The 20544-nt window shown below is 33.8% G+C and overlaps 1 protein-coding gene and 1 long non-coding RNA gene across 2 annotated transcripts; both read right to left on the bottom strand.

The window, feature by feature from the left end:
• Positions 1-1582: 1582 nt before the first annotated feature.
• LOC115980157 (TMV resistance protein N-like) lies at positions 1583-6973 on the bottom strand. Its single transcript, XM_031102438.1, has 5 exons — positions 6052-6973; positions 3998-5096; positions 3541-3813; positions 2641-3438; positions 1583-2530 (listed from the first exon to the last, which is right to left on the bottom strand). Exons 1-5 carry the CDS (start codon positions 6543-6545, stop codon positions 1748-1750), a joined length of 3447 nt encoding a protein of 1148 aa, XP_030958298.1. The 5' UTR covers positions 6546-6973; the 3' UTR covers positions 1583-1747.
• An 8044-nt stretch (positions 6974-15017) lies between these two features.
• On the bottom strand, positions 15018-18020 carry LOC115981794. Its single transcript, XR_004089458.1, has 3 exons — positions 17635-18020; positions 16523-16585; positions 15018-15315 (listed from the first exon to the last, which is right to left on the bottom strand). It is a non-coding gene; the product is annotated as an uncharacterized LOC115981794 (long non-coding RNA).
• Between the last annotated feature and the right edge of the window lie 2524 nt (positions 18021-20544).

The following is a 20544-nucleotide window of genomic DNA, read 5'->3' as shown; positions in this document are numbered from 1 at the left end:
TGATTCTTCATATATTTCCTTTAAGAATTGATATTTTATTCTTCAAATATTTCCTTTAAGAGTTGATATTTAATTCAATGTACTTATTTATTCTTATCAATAAAAGTTAATTAATCTTATTTTAGTACCTTTTTAAGAGGTATGTCTTAGTATTTTTTTTAATAGAATCTTTTTAGTAGATTTAATTGTTCAGTTTGATAGTTTGTAATAATATATAATTATAATTTTTTTGGTTAAATTTTTATAACCCCATTGAAGACTTGTTAAAAATGCCCATGGGTAGCCCATTAAACCCACCTCACTAGCCCAGTCCGCTAAAGCCCAAATGGGCATTGCCCATGGGTAGGGCCATGGGCTAGGGTTTTTCCATCCAACCCGGCTCGACCCAGCCCATTGACTAGTCAACAGCCCGTTAAGCCCAGCCCATTAGACCCATGGGCCAAGTAAAAACAGGTCGGGCCGGCCCATTGACGAGGCCTACTTTGGCTCCAAAGAATCACAGATGCCCTTGTTCATATTTTCTTTAGTCAAAGAAGAACCTTCTTTTTTTCCCCTGCATTAGCATCATTTACATAGTCAACTTGGTGTTCCTAATTTCTCTACTACTCAACATCCTGCATTTGATAGTCTTAATTTTACAATAATTCAGAGGTTTTAAAAGCCTTATTATGGAACTGCCTTTAAGAAAATAACATTCACCTATATACCAAAACAAAAAGGCAAATATACATAGAAATACGTACATGTATGCATGTCTGTGTGTGTGAAAGAGCGAGAGGGAATCAGATTGTCGAGTTTGTAATGATTGAATATATTTAGCAAGATCTCATTTAACATAGACTCCATCTCCAAACTTTTTTCCACTCCAATAGTCAGGTTACCAAGTAATGTAATTATGTAACTCCCACCTAACTCCCCAAAACCAGTTTCCAAAGGACACATCATTACTAAATCAAGCTCATTCTCATAGAAAATAAAGTAGTAGAACACATAGAGCACCGGATATATACATAAACTCTAAAAACATTCAAACAAAAACAAAAGTCACATCTCAAACATACCATTCCAAGAGCTTGACAGGACCTAAACCAGGTTTCACTTCCTCCAAATTTCTTGAAACCTCTCTGATCTAGCAGTCTTGTTCAACCAAACCTCTCTCCACCTCACCTTCCCCTGATGAAACTTGCCTTAGCACCCGTCCTCTATCATAATGACAATCCACACTCCACACTAAAATAGAGGAAAAAATTGTTAGTTCAAAGTCTAAAAAGTTTTAATGGAAAGAAAAGACCTAAGAATGAGCTCTAAGGCTAACAACTTATGCAGAGTTAGTTCTACCAAATGCTTAACCCTCAAATGACTTTGAGATTGTACCAAATTTAACAGGGCAATGACTTTATGAGCACACTAAATAATTCTAAAATTTCAACTCAGCGATCCACTCCTACTCCAAATTCTGAATTTTTCTTATATATATTCATAATACACAATGCATTGTTTTGAATTAAGTCTTCTAGCGGAAAATAGTTTCGATGTAAAAATAATACCTGGGCATATTTCTTCACATCGGACTTGGTTCTTCGACGGTGGATATAGATTGAAAATGGAGTCATCTTTTTATAAAGGGATTGGCTATTGAAGAAGAACCCAAATCAAACCCATTACCATCTGTTGAGTCAATACCCGAACATAAGTCAAGCCCATTTGCTATATCCACTGGACGCCTTGAATCAGATGTCATCAGGGACTAGAGGAGCTTGAAGGGTCTCCTACGTCTGAGTCCATCTGTTGAACCATTTTGAGATAGTAAAGGTGCGAGCAGCTCTGTGTCGTCATCAACATTTTGAGAATTGTGTTGGATGATAACGGAATTCTGAGGAGGACATATGCATTCCACATGCACACCCATCCTTGCAATCACAGGAGCGTATTTTCTAGTTGTACTTACCCAACGAGTGATTTTACATGAAATCTCAACATGATTCCGATCACCTTGCATCAAGTCTCCGAAATTCCTCTGTAATCGGCTGTGAGGTTCACCGTAAAACCATAGATGATCACACTTCAAAGAACGAAAACCCCCCGAAACCAAGCGACGTTGCTTACGACTATCGGTAGAAATGTGGATATCGCAAACACAACCGATTATGTCATCACGAAGAGAACCATACTTATCATTATTAGCATAACTGTCCTTCAACGGAATTAGATGAAGAGCAACACAAACAGCAATTGATGGAAGCTCAGGACCAACCCAGAATGATATGGAACTTTCAATGCTTTGATGATTGATCCAATTTGGAATCTTCTTTCCTGGTACTGAAATTTCATATCTCTCTCCATAATCAACCAGATACGCATCTAGAGTGGGAAAGTACTCATTGTCAATTGCGTTGAGCTTGGAGAGGGAGACCCGGGAAGAGCAATCAATCTGATTCGATAATTTGCGATGTGAATGCGAATCCATTAATACTTTGTTTTTCACACCTGAACATTTCATATTTGGTGAAAGCCTTAAATTTCTTCCAAACTGCATGAAATTAGGAATTTTAAGAAATTGAAGTTCAGCAAATCTAGTAAATGTGTTTGCAAAGGTAACCAAAATTGTTTCTATTATTACTTTAAGAGAGAGTGGGGTACCTGAAGGATTGATTTTCTTAATGATTCTGAATTCAACGAGATGCAGTTTCGTGTATTTACTTGTCTTATATTTTCTGGAAGCTTTGGAATTTTCTTAAGGAACCTAGAATCCTGAATTAGAAGCCAATTTAATCTATTGAATCTGATAATGGCTTCTTTGAGGTTCAAATCTTTGCTCCCCGATAATAAACATTTCTCTGAGTGGGTGAAGCAAGAAGTCAACTTTTTTAGAAAATTCAACTTTGGAAAACAATATTTTGAAAAGCAACCGTAAGAATTGCACGTTGTTGCTTGTCTACCAATCCCCACGCACTTTGGAAATTGGACATCACCATAAAGCAAGAGTTTGCGAAGTTGTTGCAATTTATAGATGCTACTTGGAAGATGACACGAATAGAAAGAGGAACCTATATCTAATCGCTCAAGCCCAATGAGATTCCCAATTGATGGAGGAATCTCTCTAATGGCAGTTTGTCCCAGACTTAGATACTTTAAATTTTCCAGTTCTTGTGGAATATCAGGGAACCTCTTAACCCTTTTGCAATAAAAAAGATATAAATATTTAAGAGATTTCATTGTGATACAACTTGGAAGAATTTGAAGTTCATTACAACCCCAGAGGTCCCAGCTTTCAAGCTTATCAAGATATCCAATAGAGTCATGAATCTTGACTAATTTTGTACAGTGACGAAGATCCAATTTCTTTACATTTGGGGTGGCACTCAATAAGTCGGGTAATTCCCTAATGTATTGATTGGAATTGAAATTCATATATGTCAAGTTCTTGCATTGTATCCTCTGTAGAAAAAAGAAAATCAAAATTTTTAACTCCAACAAACGTTATTAAAATATAGTTTAATAAAGTAATAATAATTTATAAATAAATAAAAATGATTATACCTTGAAAAGCTTGTCCAATGTAACCCGACTTTCTGGCATGTTGAGTGCAATGAGTTTTTGCGGATCAAAATTGGATGGTAAGGAAGACAAAGGAAATCCGGACCAATCAAGAACCCTTAATTCCTTAGGAAGATATTTGAGACCTCTACAAATATCTACATTACTAACCATAAGGAACTTGAGATTTTTCATCTTCTTAAAACATTTAGGTTCTAACTTCATCTTTGATGCTTCAGGTGAGCATATCATTATGCTACGAATTTTTTCCGATCCCTAATTAGACAAAGCATCAAGTCAATCATACTATACATTAAAACTCACTAAAAGTATAATGACAGTTAAAACTAAACAAGAACTAAACTAATAAACTTAAATTTTATTCAACATTTAAATGGAAAATAATCACTACATTTTCCATTTGAAAAAAAAGTAGAAAATGAACCAAGATAATGCATACCGTATTTTGTATTAGTACTTTATGAACATCCTCATAACACCATAGCCTACTACGCTCTCCAGGAAAGTCTGGTGATTCTCGTTGAACAATGTCTCTACCCATTTGTCGTAGCAAGTCATGCATCAACAATTTATCATATTGACCAACGGTTATTAGGCACTTATCGATAAGTCTTCGAATTCCATAAATTGGATATAAATTGTAAGCACCCAGTATATCAATGACATACTCCTTAGGAAATCCCTCAAAGAAGCATGCAATATCGAGGAAAATATCTTTTTCAGTTTTATCCAATCCTTCATAACTTATTTCGAGTATTTTTTTGATTTCTTCATTAGGAATTCTTTCATACTTTTCTATTGCACTTCTCCATTCAAGTTTAGTTCTTCCATACAAATCAGCACCAATTATTACTAGAGCCAATGGAAATCCCTTGGCATATTGTATAACTCTATTTGCAAGTTCCAAATAATCATCTTTGGGTTTGTTGCTTTGGAAGGCGTGCATACTAAAAAGTTCAAGAGCTTCATCTTGATCTAATTCCTTAACCGAGTAGGTTGAACAACAATTTGCAAGAGTAGCCAAGTGTTTGTCTCTTGTTGTTATAATGATTTTGCTTCCAGAGGCAAACCAATCACATCCTCCAAGCAAATTTTCTATTTGGATCCATTTATCCACATCATCAAGAACTAAAAGGATCCTCATAAATGAAAGTCTTTCCTTTATCATATTGATTCCCCTAGATTTGTTACCCACCTTTAAATTTGTGTCCCTTAAGATCTCAAAAAGAAGTGCCTCTTGTAGTTCGATTACACTAGCATCTGTCCTCGATCTTTCTCTTAAATTTTCTAGATAACAAAATCCATCAAAATGATCACAAATTCTATTAAAAATAGCTTTTGCGATTGTTGTCTTACCTATTCCACCAGGGCCATAGATACCTATTATATGACCATCATTTGACTCAATATCTAAAATAATGGTCTTTACACGATAATTTATTCCAACAGGGTATCGAGCAACAAATAGTGGTGTGCGATTAAATTTAGAATTTGAGATCTCTTCAACAATTCCTTGGATAAATTTGAACTCATTGCATCTGTCATTCACATAACATTAAAAAATATATATAACGAGTTAGACTAGAAAATAGAAATGTGAAGATCAACTAAATTTAAGATGTTCGGCTTGTGCATAAAAATTTTAAATATTGAGAATTAAAGTAAGTGGCTTGTATTAATTCCCATATATATGACATTCAATTTAAACATAAATATGCGGGCATAACATAATTTGAAATTAATAGGATATTATTGTTTAGAAAATTTATTCATATATAGAATTTATGTGTTTATATATATATTTTTTTTAAAAGACTAAATAATAAGATACCTGAATTGATCATTTGCCTACTTATTTCAAGTTTGAAAGCTAAAGACTTAAAAGACAATAAATAAAAGTGTAAAATTGAAGGAAAGTATGGTTATTTGATCAAAATGACTTAACATTTAAAACAAAACTGTTCGAGCTTAGCCATGTGTTTTGATTTTTTTTAAAATCAAATTTTCATGATTTAATCAGGTTTTTTTTTTTTTGGTTGTGAAACTAAAGCTTAAGTTTCTGTCAGTACAATCCGGATTTTCATATGGTTTACCAGTTTGACAGTTCAACCCTTGATTCGGTACAATTCTGAGTATTAATATGTCAGGAATGAAGTTGCATGGAAAATCTAAGTTACTGATAATTGAAACTTCTCAAAAACAAAACAAAAAAAAAAAAAAATTGTTAAAACTCACTTTTAATACTAGAACTAAGTTTACCAGTAAGTTTTTTTTTTTTTTTTTTTTTTTTTTTTTTTTTTTTTTTTTTTTTCCTTCTATTTCAACATTGCTAGCTAATTAACCTCTACAGTCATAGATATGAAGAAAAAAAATACATACATAATTTGGCCAAAAGACATTGATAAATTAGCGGTAATTGTTGTTTAACAATAAAATTAGTGATCAGACCACTGAAAGTTATAAAAAGTACAATAGTTGTCATTAAATACATACCTATGCTTGTAATGCCAACCAGATATGTTAGCGGTTTCATGGAGAGCTTTTCTCCATCTTTCTACTTTCTTGCTATCCTTAAGTTTTCCTTCATGTTTAGCTAGGGCTTCTCCGAACTTTCCATTTTGGTTACGAATTTCAGATGGATCCACCTTGTAAAAAACCGGTCGCACCAATTGGTCATTCTTTTTACACTCAACAATCTTGGCAAGCTCATCCAAACACCAAGTGGAAGATGCATAGTTTTCAGAAAATACAATTATTGACATCATTGAGTTCTCAATGGTTTTGAGAAGCTCTGTAGAAATTTCTTCTCCTCTTGGAAGCTTATCATCAATGAAGGTGTGAATACCCCTCAAACGCAAAGTGTCATACAAATGGCTTATAAAACCAAAACGAGTATCTTCACCTCTAAAACTCAAGAAGACATCAAACTTCTTCAGTTGGTGGGTGAAAGAAGAAGATGAGGCTCCTTTGTAGGTCACAAGAGCCATCGAGATTTATGAGCAATTGTAAAGATCTGAAATGAGGAGAAAGAACTGTGAAGGGATTGCAATATAACTCAGGAAAGTGAAAGCCAAATTAGTAAGAGGGTGAATGCAAGCAAGAGGAGCCTTTAAAGGTGGCTTGCTTTCGATGTGTCCAGCAACTCTTTGAACTTTAAAGTCCCATATTGATGCTTTTTACATTGCTTTTGGTGTGACTCTCTGACCTTTCCAAGAACCACAGATGCTTTTTTTATTGCAATATCATGCAAGTTTCCGTGTGAATCCTAAAATAAATCTTGGAACTTTCTAAGCAACATACTGGTCATTGTGGTCAAACAAATGGTAATAAAAGTAGGTAGCCATCTTCCATGCAATCCATCCAACAAAGTTCAAAGAGAGGTCCACACGTTTTTGACTTCCTGGAAAAGTAGCTATCTTTTGTCCACAAGTTTCCCATTTTCGTACAAACTTCCCCTCTTTGTCCATGACACTGATTGTGTAAAGAAGAGAGAAGGGAAGGGAACTTTCCTTTGTTTGGTTATTCGGAGAGGAGAAAAATGAAAAAGTGAAGAAAGTAGAATCCACTCAGCACAATAATTTTTTATCAAAAATCTCACACTCAAAATGGGAAAGGGGATGTGTGAAAAGTCCATTAAACGATTTAGAGCATATAGATTTATTGTATATCAATATGCTAGCTAAATGGCAAAAATCCTTTTCACTTGTAGATAAAATTTTATGCCCTAACATGGACAGAAATAAGTCCATTTACTGTCATATATGCATTAAAAAATATAAACGTGCAACACATGTTAAAGCTTCAATCTATTTTTGTTTTGGGAAAAATATCGATTGAGAATGTATTTTTCATCAACATTCCAGGCAATCAACCATAAATCCAGCTACAATCAACCATCACCATGCGCAGGACTTCCCAGCAAAAGCAAATTCAATTCCCTTTTTTTTTTTTCCAATTTCAATAAGGAAATCATACAGGAAATTGCATTGAAAAATGCCTTTACATCAATATAGGATCTGATTTACATTGGAAAAACTCCCCAATAAAAAAGTACCAAAATTATATCTGACATTAACAAGAAAAATAGATGCTACCGTCGAAGCTTTTTCAATAACCACTTCCTCCGTGCTGTAACATCCATGGCCACAAACATCTTGGCCTTTCTCTCATCTTCTAAAAGTTCACAAGCGTCCAAGAAGATCTCATCATCCATGTCAGGAACGGTTTGAAGTGCTGCAACTATACATTCTATTGAGCTCTAGTCTTTGTCTTCCTCAGTACCCAAATATGTTTTTACTACACATGGCTTCCCCTCAACTGCCTCTCGTGTCTCTTTCTTGATGGTTCTCTGAACTTTTTGGATACATGCTGAAGTTGACGAAGAAGCAGATATTCGCTTTCTTCTCCGATGCTTTTTTCATTGGAGTTTCCGTGTGAAATCAAAAATAAATGTTGGAACTTTCTAAGCACCATACCGGGTCATTGTGGTCAAATAAAATGGTAATTTCTCCAATAGCCTCTCCTCTATAAGAGATGAAGATGGAGAGAGAAATAGGTAAAGGAATGAGTGAAGAGGGGAGAGAGAGAGAGAGAGAGTAGGTGGCAGAGAAGAGAGAATGAGTGAGAAAGAGATGCTAGGGTTTAGAGGTTTAGAGCCTGTTTGGCCAACCATTTTTCATCACTCAGTTTCCATCACTCATAACTCATAACTCATCACTCATCACTCATCACTCAATTTTTCACACCCGTTTGGCATCATCTCCCAATTTCCATCACTCAATATTTTTCACACTATTTGTGGGCCCATACCTGTCAACTGGTGTAACTTTTTTTTTTTTTTTCTAGTACCCAAACTCACCGAAGCTTAAAAAAAAAAAAAAAAATGAACCGAGAAACCAGACTGAAGACCGAACAAGTGGAAAAAAAAAAAAAAAAAAAAAAAAACCCAGAACTAAAGACCGATCAAGTGAAAAAAAAAAAGTCAAAAAGTGGTCAAAAGTTGCGGTTGTGGGTCCCTCCATGTGTGTTTATTTACGAAAATGTCATTGAGTTATGAGTTATGGAAACTGAAAACAGCCTTTGGTTGTTTTCAGTTTCCATAACTCATAACTCAAAAATCAGAGAATTGAGTGATGGAAACAGAATTATGGAAACAGAGTTATCGTTTGGCCAAACAACCTTTTTGCTATGGGTCCCACCATTTTTGAGTTATGAGTTATGGAAACTAAGAATTGAGTTATCAAAATTTGCAATCCAAACAGCCGCTTAGTTTTGAACTTTAAATAAAATCCAAACGACGTCGTTTTGATTACAGAAATTAAAAATGAAAAAAAGTTGTTATAATAGAATAGAAATTAAATATGAAAAAAAATCGTTCTGCAGGATAGAACCTAGGACAGGAATTCGGTGGGATCTATGGGTCCTGTCCCTCACATGGTCTAATCAAACCCAGGTGGCATAATACAACAATAAAAGCCCCCATTTTCGATTATCAGAAAAAAAAAAAAAAAAAAAAAAAAAAAAAAAACCTGGGACAGGAATTGGAAAAACACGTGTGATAGGTTTGTTAAGCACTAAGGTAACATACATTTACCATTTGTGTTTTAACCATACCAATGTATATAGCTTGGTTTGGTTCGGCATAATTATCAGTCAAACCAATCAATTTCGGTTTTTAAAAAAATTTTAAATCGGAAAGCTGAAAATTTAAAATAGATTTGGCCAGTTTTGGTCACCCATTTGGTTTGTCAATTTTTTTTTTATTTTTTTTTATAAGTGTCAATTTTCTTTAATGTGTTAAAAGATACTCTGAGCACACGTGCACACCCATTCGGTATGTAATTTTTTTTTTTCTTTTGATAAGTGTCAATTTTCTTTAATGCATTAAAATATATAGGCTTTGAGAGGCTCTTCTATTTGCTCTTTTACTTTTTGGATAAAGGTTAATCTATATCACTATTTAAGGGACTTTCCTTGTTTGGACCAGATTTTTTTTTTTTTTTTTTGGTTCCAAAATATCCCTATATCCTAAATGTAAGTAGGGGCAAAACTTGGCAAAAATACATCTTTAACTTCCATTAAAACACTGCTTGCAAAAAAGTACCAATCTCCTAATGGTTTTTAAATTTCTTTATCCATTTATAAAATAAAAAATTAAAATTAAAATTAAAACAAACACACGGTTTCTTTGTAAAAACACATCTGCCATACTTAAAAAAAAAAAAAAAAAAAAAAAAAAAAAAAAAATCGGCCTTTATTCAAAAACACAAAAAACTACCACAAAAATCTCCTTTTTAACTTTCCACTAAACGGAAAAAAACTTCCCACGCCTGTTTCTAATTAAAAAAAAAAACTTCCCACCCCACTTACAAAAACAAAACTTCCATTTTTCTTTCACAATTAAAAAAAAACTTTCATTTTCCTCTCTTTCCTCCCACTAATCCACTTTAATCTGATTTCCTCCTTTTTCACCCCATTATCATCACATTTCTCACCACTCTTTATTTAAAATTTAAAATTAACCAAAACTACTCATAGATATCTTCCTCAAATTGAAGACTTATCCCATAAAAAAGTCTTTTGCTTTTGTAAGTAGAGTCTCTTGTTCTTGAATTTTGATGATGGTGTATTTGTATTAGACTCCAAAGGCAATGCAAACCCACTCACAACCTATTCATAAAAAATAAATTTAAATTCAAATCATCTATTGTAAATGTGTTCAATAGTTGGCAAATGTGTAACGTCAATGGACAAATGCAAAATCCTTAAATTTATATGAATAAATTATTTGACATAAATCCATATAAGAAAGAGCCTAGTTTAAAGCATAAATGGAGTAATATAGTTTCTAATTTTTTAAAGAAATGTTTCCATACAACAATATGTTGGGTGTGTGACACACGTTGGTTCCAACCCACACTTGATGGAATAGCTCATTAGTGAGGTTGTCTCCAAAGTCTTCATGCCAACCATTTCTCTTAATGAGACTTGACATTAAGCATAGCTCATTTAATGAGCTTGTTTCCAGAGTCTTCATGCCAACCATTTCTCTTGATGAGACTTGACTAAATGAGCTTGCCTCCAAAGTCTTCATACCAACAATTTCTCTTAATGAAACTTGACATTAAGCATAGCTCATTTAATGAGTTTGTCTCCAAAGTCTTCATACCAACCATTTCTCTTGATGAGACTTGACATTAAGCATGTGGGACACAATGAAGGAAAGAAGAAAAGCATAGCTCATTTAATGAGCTTGTCTCCAAAACTTCATGCCAACCATTTCTCTTGATGAGACTTGACATTAAGCGTGTGGGACACGATGAAGGAAAGAAGAAAAATTGGTTGAAGAAAACACAAGGACATTCGGCCAAGTGAAGAGAAGAATTGAATTCATCATTTTTTGTATAATATCATGTACAAAAGTCAAGGCTTGTGTGCTTGCATTTATTGTGACTTGATTTGAAGAGGGTGGAAGGAAGAAAAGAAGAAAACGTTGAAGAAATAAAATTAAGGCCATTCGGCCATTGGATGCAGAAGAGAAAAAGAAAAGTCCCAGTGAGTGTGATTGAGTACTTGGAGAATTGCGTAAGTGAGAGCAAGCAAAAGAGAAGAGAAAAATATAGAGACTAAGAGAAAATTGTGAGAGATACACAATAAAGAAGAGAGTAGTGAGTGAAAAGAAAAAAAAAGTTTTTTTTTTCCCCCTCAAGTTGTATCTTTTTTATTTATTTTTAATACAAGATAGAAATTTTACTCTAATCTAATCTAAGTGTATGTATGTGTGAAACTCTCTTTTGAAGACTCAAACCCCGACCTTTGTCCTCCACACTCCACAAGCACTTATACTTATAGAGTGACCATTCCACCAAGGGTGTACGGCAGGAGAAATTATACAGTCTTCTGATGGACCACATCACTTGTCCACCATTCCACTAAAAAAACTCTTACTTATTTAAAATTGCTGAGTTAGTAATTAGTTTTTGTTTAAAATTTTTTTCTAACACAGCAATTTTAAACAAGAGGGAGTCTTTTAATGAAATGGTGGACCATATCACTTGCCCACAATGAGGACCTTATAATTTCTCGTACGGTGGTCTCAAGTTTTCTATACTACTACTTAAGGGGCTTCCTCGGTTTGGACAGGATTTTTTTTGTCCCAAAATACCCTTATTTCTCTAGGTTTAAGTAGAAATAAACTAAAGGATAATTTAGTAAAAATACATATCTAACTTGCACTAAAATATTGCCTACAAAATAGGAACACTCTCCAACTAACCTATTTTTATTTTTATTTTAAATACTTTATTATTATTTAAAAAAAAAAACCCCACGTATTGATAGTCATACAAAAACACAAAAACTACCACAAAAATATCCTTTTAACTATCCACTAAACAGGAAAAAAAAAAAAAAAAAAAAAAAAAAACCTTCCATTTTTCTCTCTTCCCTCCCACTAATCCGTTTTTATCTGATTTCCTCCTTTTTCACCCTTATCATCACATGTAGCCATTCTTTATTCAAAATTTAAAATTAACCAAAACTACTCATAGATATCTTCCACAAATTGATGACTTATCCCATAAAAAGGTCATCAACACCACGGATTGATCTATTTCTCTCCTTTTCTTTATTTAATGGACATCTATTTCTCTTTCTTTACAAGGAACAGCCTACAAATAAACTTCTGAGGCTTACATTTCCAATCTAGGTTGATAATTCTCATTTTTAATAATAATAAAAAAATTTAATTATTCACTTTCTCCTCTGATATGAAGTTAATTGGTGTTTATTTGATTCTCTTTTTGTGGTTTTCAGCGATGAAGGTGTAATTTCATTAAGTTTGGTGGAAAGACTGTGATCGAAGAAAGCAATTTGCATCCAATATTACATCTCTTTCTTTCGCTCTCACACATTCTCTTTCTTTAATTTTTTCCTTCCTGTACAAGATAAAATTCTCACTCTCAATACCATTGGGATTATATTTGTATTTTGTGGTTAATTAGAACTTAGAAAAGTAAAATCATTTTGCGTTTAATCTTTGCTTTTGTTCGTTGATTGTGTTATACAATGGTATGAAAAATTGTCTAAATGTTAATCAACAAAAAACTAACTTCGGTTGTTGCCTCCTATTGATCCATTTGGTCATTACATTTTCACTTGATTTTTGTAATAAATCTGACTATCTGAGTGTTTGAAAGATAAGGCTTTACATATCTCATTGCTCACTGTATTTAGTTGGAAATTAATCCAACCTTTTACTTTTTATGTTTTTCAATGTGCAAAAATTAACTTACTGGGATGTATGATTTATTGATTCTAAATTATGCTTTAGTCCATTGCATTGGGTGATGTTGGTCACATTTCAGGTGAAATGCGAGATAAGTTTTCATTTTACATCATTTTTTTGAATTAATTTATGACACTACATCCAAAAAAAAAAAAAAAAAGACCCATTGCACACACGTAATAATTTATAGAGGCACTTTTTATTTTATACAGTAGTTTTTCATTGAGTTTGTAGAATTTGTATTTTACTTTGAGTTTTCAAATAAAGTGGTAGCCTATTAGATACTTTTAGTAGCTTTAATTTTGACTAATTTCATAAATTCATGTTTAGTTATTTATGGTATTTGGTGTTGTGATATTTTTTTAAAGAAATACAAGCCTCTGAGCACGCTCGTGACGCCCTTCTATATTTTGGATAAAATTTAACAATTTACATAAATTATAATTTGGGATTACTACTTTTTTCAATTACAAAAATACCTAGGGGTGTGATGAGTATTATGCATTTGTGGATGAAATATTTTTTTCATCACACCCCTAGGTATTTTATAATTTTAAAATCTAGTAATCCCAAATTGTAATTTATGCAAATTATTAAATTTTACCCAAAAAATAGAAGGGCCTCTGAGCACTCGTATGAGCGCATGCTCAGAGGATAGTGATGCTGTATAGAATCGGTAGGCTGAATGCTCCGGCTTCGATGGGATAATGGTTGTTGTGAAAGACAGTAAAGATGAACACACTATCAAAGGGGACTGGGATGGACTGGCCAAACACCCTCCGATGGGCTAAGTTAGTTTCTTGTAAGAAAAAAGTTTCAACTTTTTAGAAGTAAAATCTCATAATGCACTTACCTTGATTTGATTCAGACCAGTCCTTATATAGAGAACCTTGGAGCAGTTATTGGCTTAGTAACTTCCCCAAGATTCGTGGAAATCAGTGAGTCTGGACATAACTTCCTCAACGGCTATAGGAGTTATAACCGCTGGTGGAAGTTAAGTACTTATGAAGAATTTGTGGCAATAAATATGGGTTGGGTAACTGCTCCAAGATTTTGTGGCTCGAATCCTCCACAAACGAGTGAATCTATACTTGAGGATTTTCCCAAGTGTTGTGTGGTCGTCCATGTGCTTTGCCCATGGACAACTCTTTTGTTCATAGACAATCTATTTGAACATTTTTCTCAAGGCTCATGGACGATCCCTATGGACGAACCAAAGATGGTAATTTTTGCTATCCTATCAGTTGCCCCTTTCTCCAGGGGTCGTCCAAGGATATTATGGGGATTTAATTCATGCCTTTATGGTTCTGACCTAACTCCTTTTCCTTTCTTTTTTTTTTTTTTTTTTTTAATTTATAAGGCCACGTGTCATGATTTTCTTGGTTGACCTATTACGTCGATTGCATTTTTCAAAGGGACTGCCACGTGTCATCTTTTTAATGGCTGGTGTCACTTCGCTGACCCTACTTCTGGGCCTTATAAATAGGCACATTCTCTTTCTTGCCCTTCACCTTTCTGATAATCTCCCCTTTGCCATCTCGTCTAAGAGCCTCATCTAGCCCTACGTCCTAGTTCTGTTTGGTATTTTCTCTTCCTTTTTAGGTTTTCATCTTAATCTTTATTTTAGTCATGTCTTCGTCTAGTAGTAGTATAGAGAGAAAGATAGATGAGTACCAGGACGTTTCTTCTGGGAGTTATGAGAGTGGTGAGGGTAGCACGAGCTACAGTAGCAGTTCCTCGGACGAGCATTATTCGTCTGGGGTCCCTAGTATTCCCTTTGAGGAATTCTAGGAGATGCAACGTAGGATGGAATCTGGAGCTGGGACTAGCTCGTCTAGAGAGCCACCTAGCGTTTCTCAAAACAAGGAGGAGGAAGAGGAGAATGTGATATACAGTTGTGCCCCTGAAGTAGCGTCCACCTTAGATGCCCTTAAATTGAAAACCCTTTTAGATAGATACCAAATCCCTATTGAGTTCAAACCTCGTCTACCCAAGGAAGGAGAATGGTGTTATTCTCCTTCTTCTGGTTTGGGAGTATATACGTCTTACCTTTTAGCTGGCCTTAGGTGTCACGCCCCAAACCTGATACCCAGATTTGTGACCATGACCGGCATGCTAATATCAAGCCTAAACCTGATATTAACAAGAACCAACTTAACTTTTCCAAAAGCTTCTCTTTTTCTTTTCATACTTGTTTTCTTTACTTAAATGATATAATCTTTCACTTGACATTCAGAGCATCTACATTGTACTCCAAAGAATAACATAATTCACCAATTGTTCAAATTCGAAATTTCACATAATACATCTCTTAATACTATAAGGTACACACTTTCATTAGATCCTAAAATACACAATACTATAAAGCTACACATCAAATTGCTAATTTAGGATCTATATATATCAAACTAAAACCAGCTCCTTCCAAAACTTAACTAAGGCTTCCTCTGCTCCAAAATAAAACCTGCTAACTAAAAGAGTAGAAGGGGTGAGCTACACAACTCAGTAAAAGTAAGATATATGAGAATTCAATAAAGATGCATGTAAATCAGATCATTTCATTCTATGAATATTCGAATAGGAGAACATCTTTTCATACATAGTATTTTATACTATTCATAATAGCTTATACGCTATTCATAGAAAATAATTGTTCTCCTTTTTCTTATCGGGTTAATATTACTAAAACTTTTCAGATTAAACTTCTTTCATTTCCTACAAAGTTGCCGTATATGTATTCTCATTACAAAATAATTATTTTGATTTAAATCAGAAAATCGGCAACTTTGTATAAAACTAGAACCATCTTGACCTAATAAGAAAATATTTCTTTATAAACATTTTTCCAAAAAATATTATAACTTCCATAGTCATAAAACTTAACATTTCATACAGAACATGTATCTGATAACTTTTAAACATAACTTGTACTTTCATCAGAAACTTTATCTTTATAGCACAACAGAACTTTAGAAACTTTTATCTTTGATTAACAGCTTTTCTTTTCATCAGAAACTTCTTCTTGCCATGAGAGCTTTTGCTTTTCACAATGCATTTTAATAAAATAATTCTCTCATGATTAATAACATAACATAGCTGTTCATAAATAACTTATTGGTTAGCCCGTATCTGATAAGTCTGTACTTATTTGGAAGGCTTCTAGCACCACGGTGCTAGGCATCCAGCATTTCCCACAATGCCAGGTATTCCCGGGATCACATCATAATACATATCTTCCAACCATGGGGGTAGGTTGGCTTCCCCCACAAGTTGGCCGTAACCAACAAGGGGCAGGTACAGTAGAGCCAGTCCCACTTAATGGCCAATCATATAACATTTTCTATGGAAAGTCAGTAATTAACCCCTACTGACATAGTTCAGATTACCAGAGGACATAACCCGAAAACACTTCGTACTTTCCATTATATTGAAATTTCTTATTTTGCATAACATCTCATAATAATAGCATTTCCATTCTTTTCATTAAACATCATGTTCGTGGAAATTAGTAATGGCATCAATATGCTTAAATCATATAAATAGGGTTTCGAGAACTCACGAACATATCTTGTCAGAATAATGATTATATGCCATATCTCTAATCAAAACATTTTAATGCACAATATACTTTAAAATAACCTCATGACTTACCAAATACCCACATAACTTATCCCTTACCTGAAAGCAGAGGAACCGAGAGCCTAAAGTCGAAGGAGCTTAAACTTGGGGAACTGGTAACACCTAAACCAAATATCAAAGCTTATTACTATCCATAATTCCTTCCTTATCATAAACTTCACATTCATCTCAAAGCCTATCTCTTAGAATCAAGGAAGTCCTAATCCCACCTCAAAGAGGTTCCCACAAACACAAAATGCATTCATCAGACAACATGATGTACTAAATCATAGAGAAACCAATTCATAAAATTTATATATGATTTTAACATACCAAAGGATGATCATATTTAATTATAGCTCAAAACATTCACCCTAACTTTAGAATTAAATCCTCAAAGTTAGGCATGTCCCTTACTGTTCACTGTTCTATTCCAGCAGCATATGCCTCATTTTTAAAATACAAACGGGCTGTCCAAACACATCCAATTGTCATGAAATTTTATATAACTACTCCCCTGTATGTTCATTATAAACCATAAAAATTACGGAGTCAAACCATAAACGCATGATTTAATAAAAATCACACAAGACAGCATACTCAAATATGTCCTAACAGAATTTCATGCAAATTATAATTTAAACCATTATTTTTATATTAATCCAAATGCTGTGAGACCAATTCAATAACAACCACAAGTGTCTTAGGTTTCATAGGAATTATCCCTAGCATCCAAATTCACTATATACAATTTAATACATAATTTAACATGCATGAACACAGAATCTGTCACAGTGACAGCTTCAGTACATATTCTTATAAAATTATCAACAAATAGCAATAGGCCTTAATTTCATTTGGGTATTTTTATGCACTCATTAGACATGTTATAAAACACTTTCATACAGTCATTTAACCATTTAGAGCAAAATACACACAACCAAAAATCCCAGCAGCAGCATCAAAATACTCATCCTAACTTTTTCTTACTTCCTTAATCCTATAAAATATTTAATTAGTAAAAACCCTAACCTACCTTCAACAAATCACCCACACAACTTCAAAGCTTCTTAAAACAGCATATATATATATATATAGACTTACAAATACCATTACTAAAATTATTTAAAGGAAAACATGGATTCTAAGAGGAGAGTGGCTAGAATCCTTACCAAGTTTATGGTTCTTGTGGGGAAAAATAGACATAGAACCACTCATGAAAGAATGGTAGAGAGCTTGAGAGAGTTTTCTGGTTCCTTTGAGAGAATATGAAGAAGAAATGAGCTTTCTTTTGGCGTGTGAACCGGTGGACTTGAGGGAAGACTCAAGGGAGCTTCCTAGCACTTTCCTTAAGAAAAAAAGAGTGTAAAGTGAGGTGCAAATTTCTGATTTGCATGGATCTGTGGGAAATGGGAGCAAAAGAGTTTCTTAAGTCTTCTTTCTTTGAGAAAGTCAAAGAAGAGATAAAGTGCAACCAATAAGAACAAAGAAGGAAGAAAACAAAGAAGTAAAGCAAGAATGACCAAGGGAAATTTCTGGTGCAGCCAAGAAGTCCAGCAAAAATATCTTGGGTGAACTATCTTGGGTGACATACGTATATTGTTAAGGAAAGGGAGGATAACTCATCTTTTCAACTTTCTTGCATTCACACTCACTTTTCTACCAAAATAATTTCTTGCATGCACACTTACTTTTCTACAAAAATAATATCACTTTGCATACACACACACACACACACACACACATATATATATATATATATCTCATAACTTAACCACCTAATATAGTTTTGTACATGCTAAGTATATATTTATAATACAAATAGTCATTTCAATTATTTATAAGCTTTAAAATTCTTATTCAATGACATTATAAAATAATATGTTTATTAAATGCTTTGTACGTAAGTGGCTTAAAATATTAATAATACTTAACCACTTAAACACATAGTTTAATTTTAAAAATTGGGTCGGTGTGTTACATTAGGTTTCCTTTGTATTCTTTTTGTAGAGGTCTTCTCCATAGGTTGGGTATTGGACCTAACCAGCTCAACCCCAATGGATGAAGGACGGTAGTTGCCATTCAAGTGCTATAGTAGTTTAGATTGATTTCAGCATTCTCAAATAGTAGAGTAATAGAATTTTCATTAGAATCAATTTTCTTAGAGCAAAAATTGTGTCATCACTAAGCTTTTCTTGGAGTTGTGAATTTTCTTTATTTACTTATTTTTTATGCAGCAGCTGGAATTAATATGTTTGAGTAAAGTAATACAATAATTTATATAAAATTGGCTAAGCCACAAATCAAAAACCATTGTACAGTGATAAACTAATATTAATATAATTATTATAAATAAATAGTATCTCTCTCACCAAACAATGGATATTCAAAGTAATTAAAATTATTATCCTAACTATATAATGCCCCACCAATCAAACTACCAAATATGCTAGAACTCAAGTCCTCCATCAATTCTAAATAATGCATATTCTTATGTTATGATTAGGGGAAAATACAAAACAAAAGGGAGTGAACCCACACATGGGGTAATGTGAGAATTGTAGAGAGTAAATGGCAAAAAACCAAAAGCAACATAGAGAAACGCAAATAAACAAAAAAGCAATGTAGAGCAACCCCAATGAAACCAAATGGCATGCTGAGGTAGAGCAAGAGTGATGGAAAAATCAAAAACAAAAGTCAACACACTGTATTGTCTACCCGACGCCTATATGATCCTGGCCAAAACCCATTAAGTGAAAACAACATAGCATCTCACCAATGAAACTGTCTTACTCCCTAAAACTGGATCCATCTCAATCACTGATTTGACGGTATGCCAAAAAGAGTGTATATGGCCGATACTCAGACATTGTAAATGCCAACCTAAACCTTGTAAACGATTTGAGAGGCAGAATCCTCAGACAACGTAAATGCCGACCTAGGCTAAAACCAAAAACACTACCACGTTTAGATTAAAACCAAAAAAAAAAAAAAGGGCACTCCCACACAGCCACAATTCTACACTCCCACGTTTAGATTATAAAAAGAACACTCCAATGCCACGGAAATACACTCCCACGTATAGATTAAAAAGAAACATTCCCACACCAAAAAAAAAAAAAAACACACTTCACATCCCCGTTTAGATTTAAGAAAGAAAAGAGAAAAAAATAAATAAAAACCCAATCCCTAGGTTAACTCGAATACCCCAAACTTAAAGCATTCTTACCCATATTCCTTAATCAAAATCAAATTTAACCCAAACACCTAATTCAATATCAGTCCAGCCAAAATATAAGTATATAACCAAATCCATTAAATCTACATTGACACAAATACAGAAAATTGTTTCAGCTGCAACAATATTGCCTTATTTTGCACATACTACACAAACTAATCTGAGTCACATCACAACATTCAAGAGACAGTAAGCAGTAACAAAATGTAGGAAGGGAATAAAAACATCAAGCAATCAAGCAAAAAGAATAGAGTAGAAAACAAATTGGGATTTAGAGATACCTGAACTGAAGTATCCAGCTTTTGTCAGTATTTACAAACTATGAGGAAAGGAGTAAGGAAGATAGAGAGGCTGCCGTTAGAAGGTGGGTAAGGGGAAGGAACATATTTTGTGTAAGAAGTCTATGGTTAGAAAGTGGGGAAGGGGAAGTCACACAGTTTGTGAGAGAAAACTGCCGTTAGAAGGTGGGGAATGGGAAGGAACACGTGAGAAACAAAAGGGAAGGAAATTAAGGAGGTTGAAACTGTGATTTTCAAAGGGTTTTTAGTTTAGAAGGCTTGGGTTTGGGCTTTAAGTTAGAATTTAATTTATAAGTGGTGGGCTGGTGGAATTAAATTTAAAAGAAGTGGGCTTTATGGTGGAGATAGTTAGGAAATAATTTTAGTTTTATTAGTATTTTAAAATTGATAAAAATTATTTTAAAATTGTAGGATAAATTCAGGAAAGAGGATGGGAATGACATGGTTGCTGACATGGCTCAATGTGAGCATTGCAACAGGAGCTTAGCAACAATAAATGCTGCACTTCAACTTTTAGTAATATATAGATATAGATATAGATATAG

The sequence above is a fragment of the Quercus lobata genome, chromosome 3 (genome assembly GCF_001633185.2).
Source record: "Quercus lobata isolate SW786 chromosome 3, ValleyOak3.0 Primary Assembly, whole genome shotgun sequence".
Taxonomy (NCBI): domain Eukaryota; kingdom Viridiplantae; phylum Streptophyta; class Magnoliopsida; order Fagales; family Fagaceae; genus Quercus; species Quercus lobata.
This window is presented reverse-complemented; position numbering and strand designations above follow the sequence as displayed.

Bases quoted from the DNA above. Each gene is read 5' to 3' on its own strand.
- LOC115980157 (XM_031102438.1), bottom strand. From the start codon at position 6,545: ATGGCTCTTGTGACCTACAAAGGAGCCTCATCTTCTTCTTTCACCCAC. The intron at 5,097-6,051 runs GTATGTATTTAA...TGTGAATGACAG, and splicing joins GGTTGGCATTACAAGCATAG to ATGCAATGAGTTCAAATTTA. The intron at 2,531-2,640 runs GTACCCCACTCT...AATTTCATGCAG, and splicing joins TAAGAAAATCAATCCTTCAG to TTTGGAAGAAATTTAAGGCT.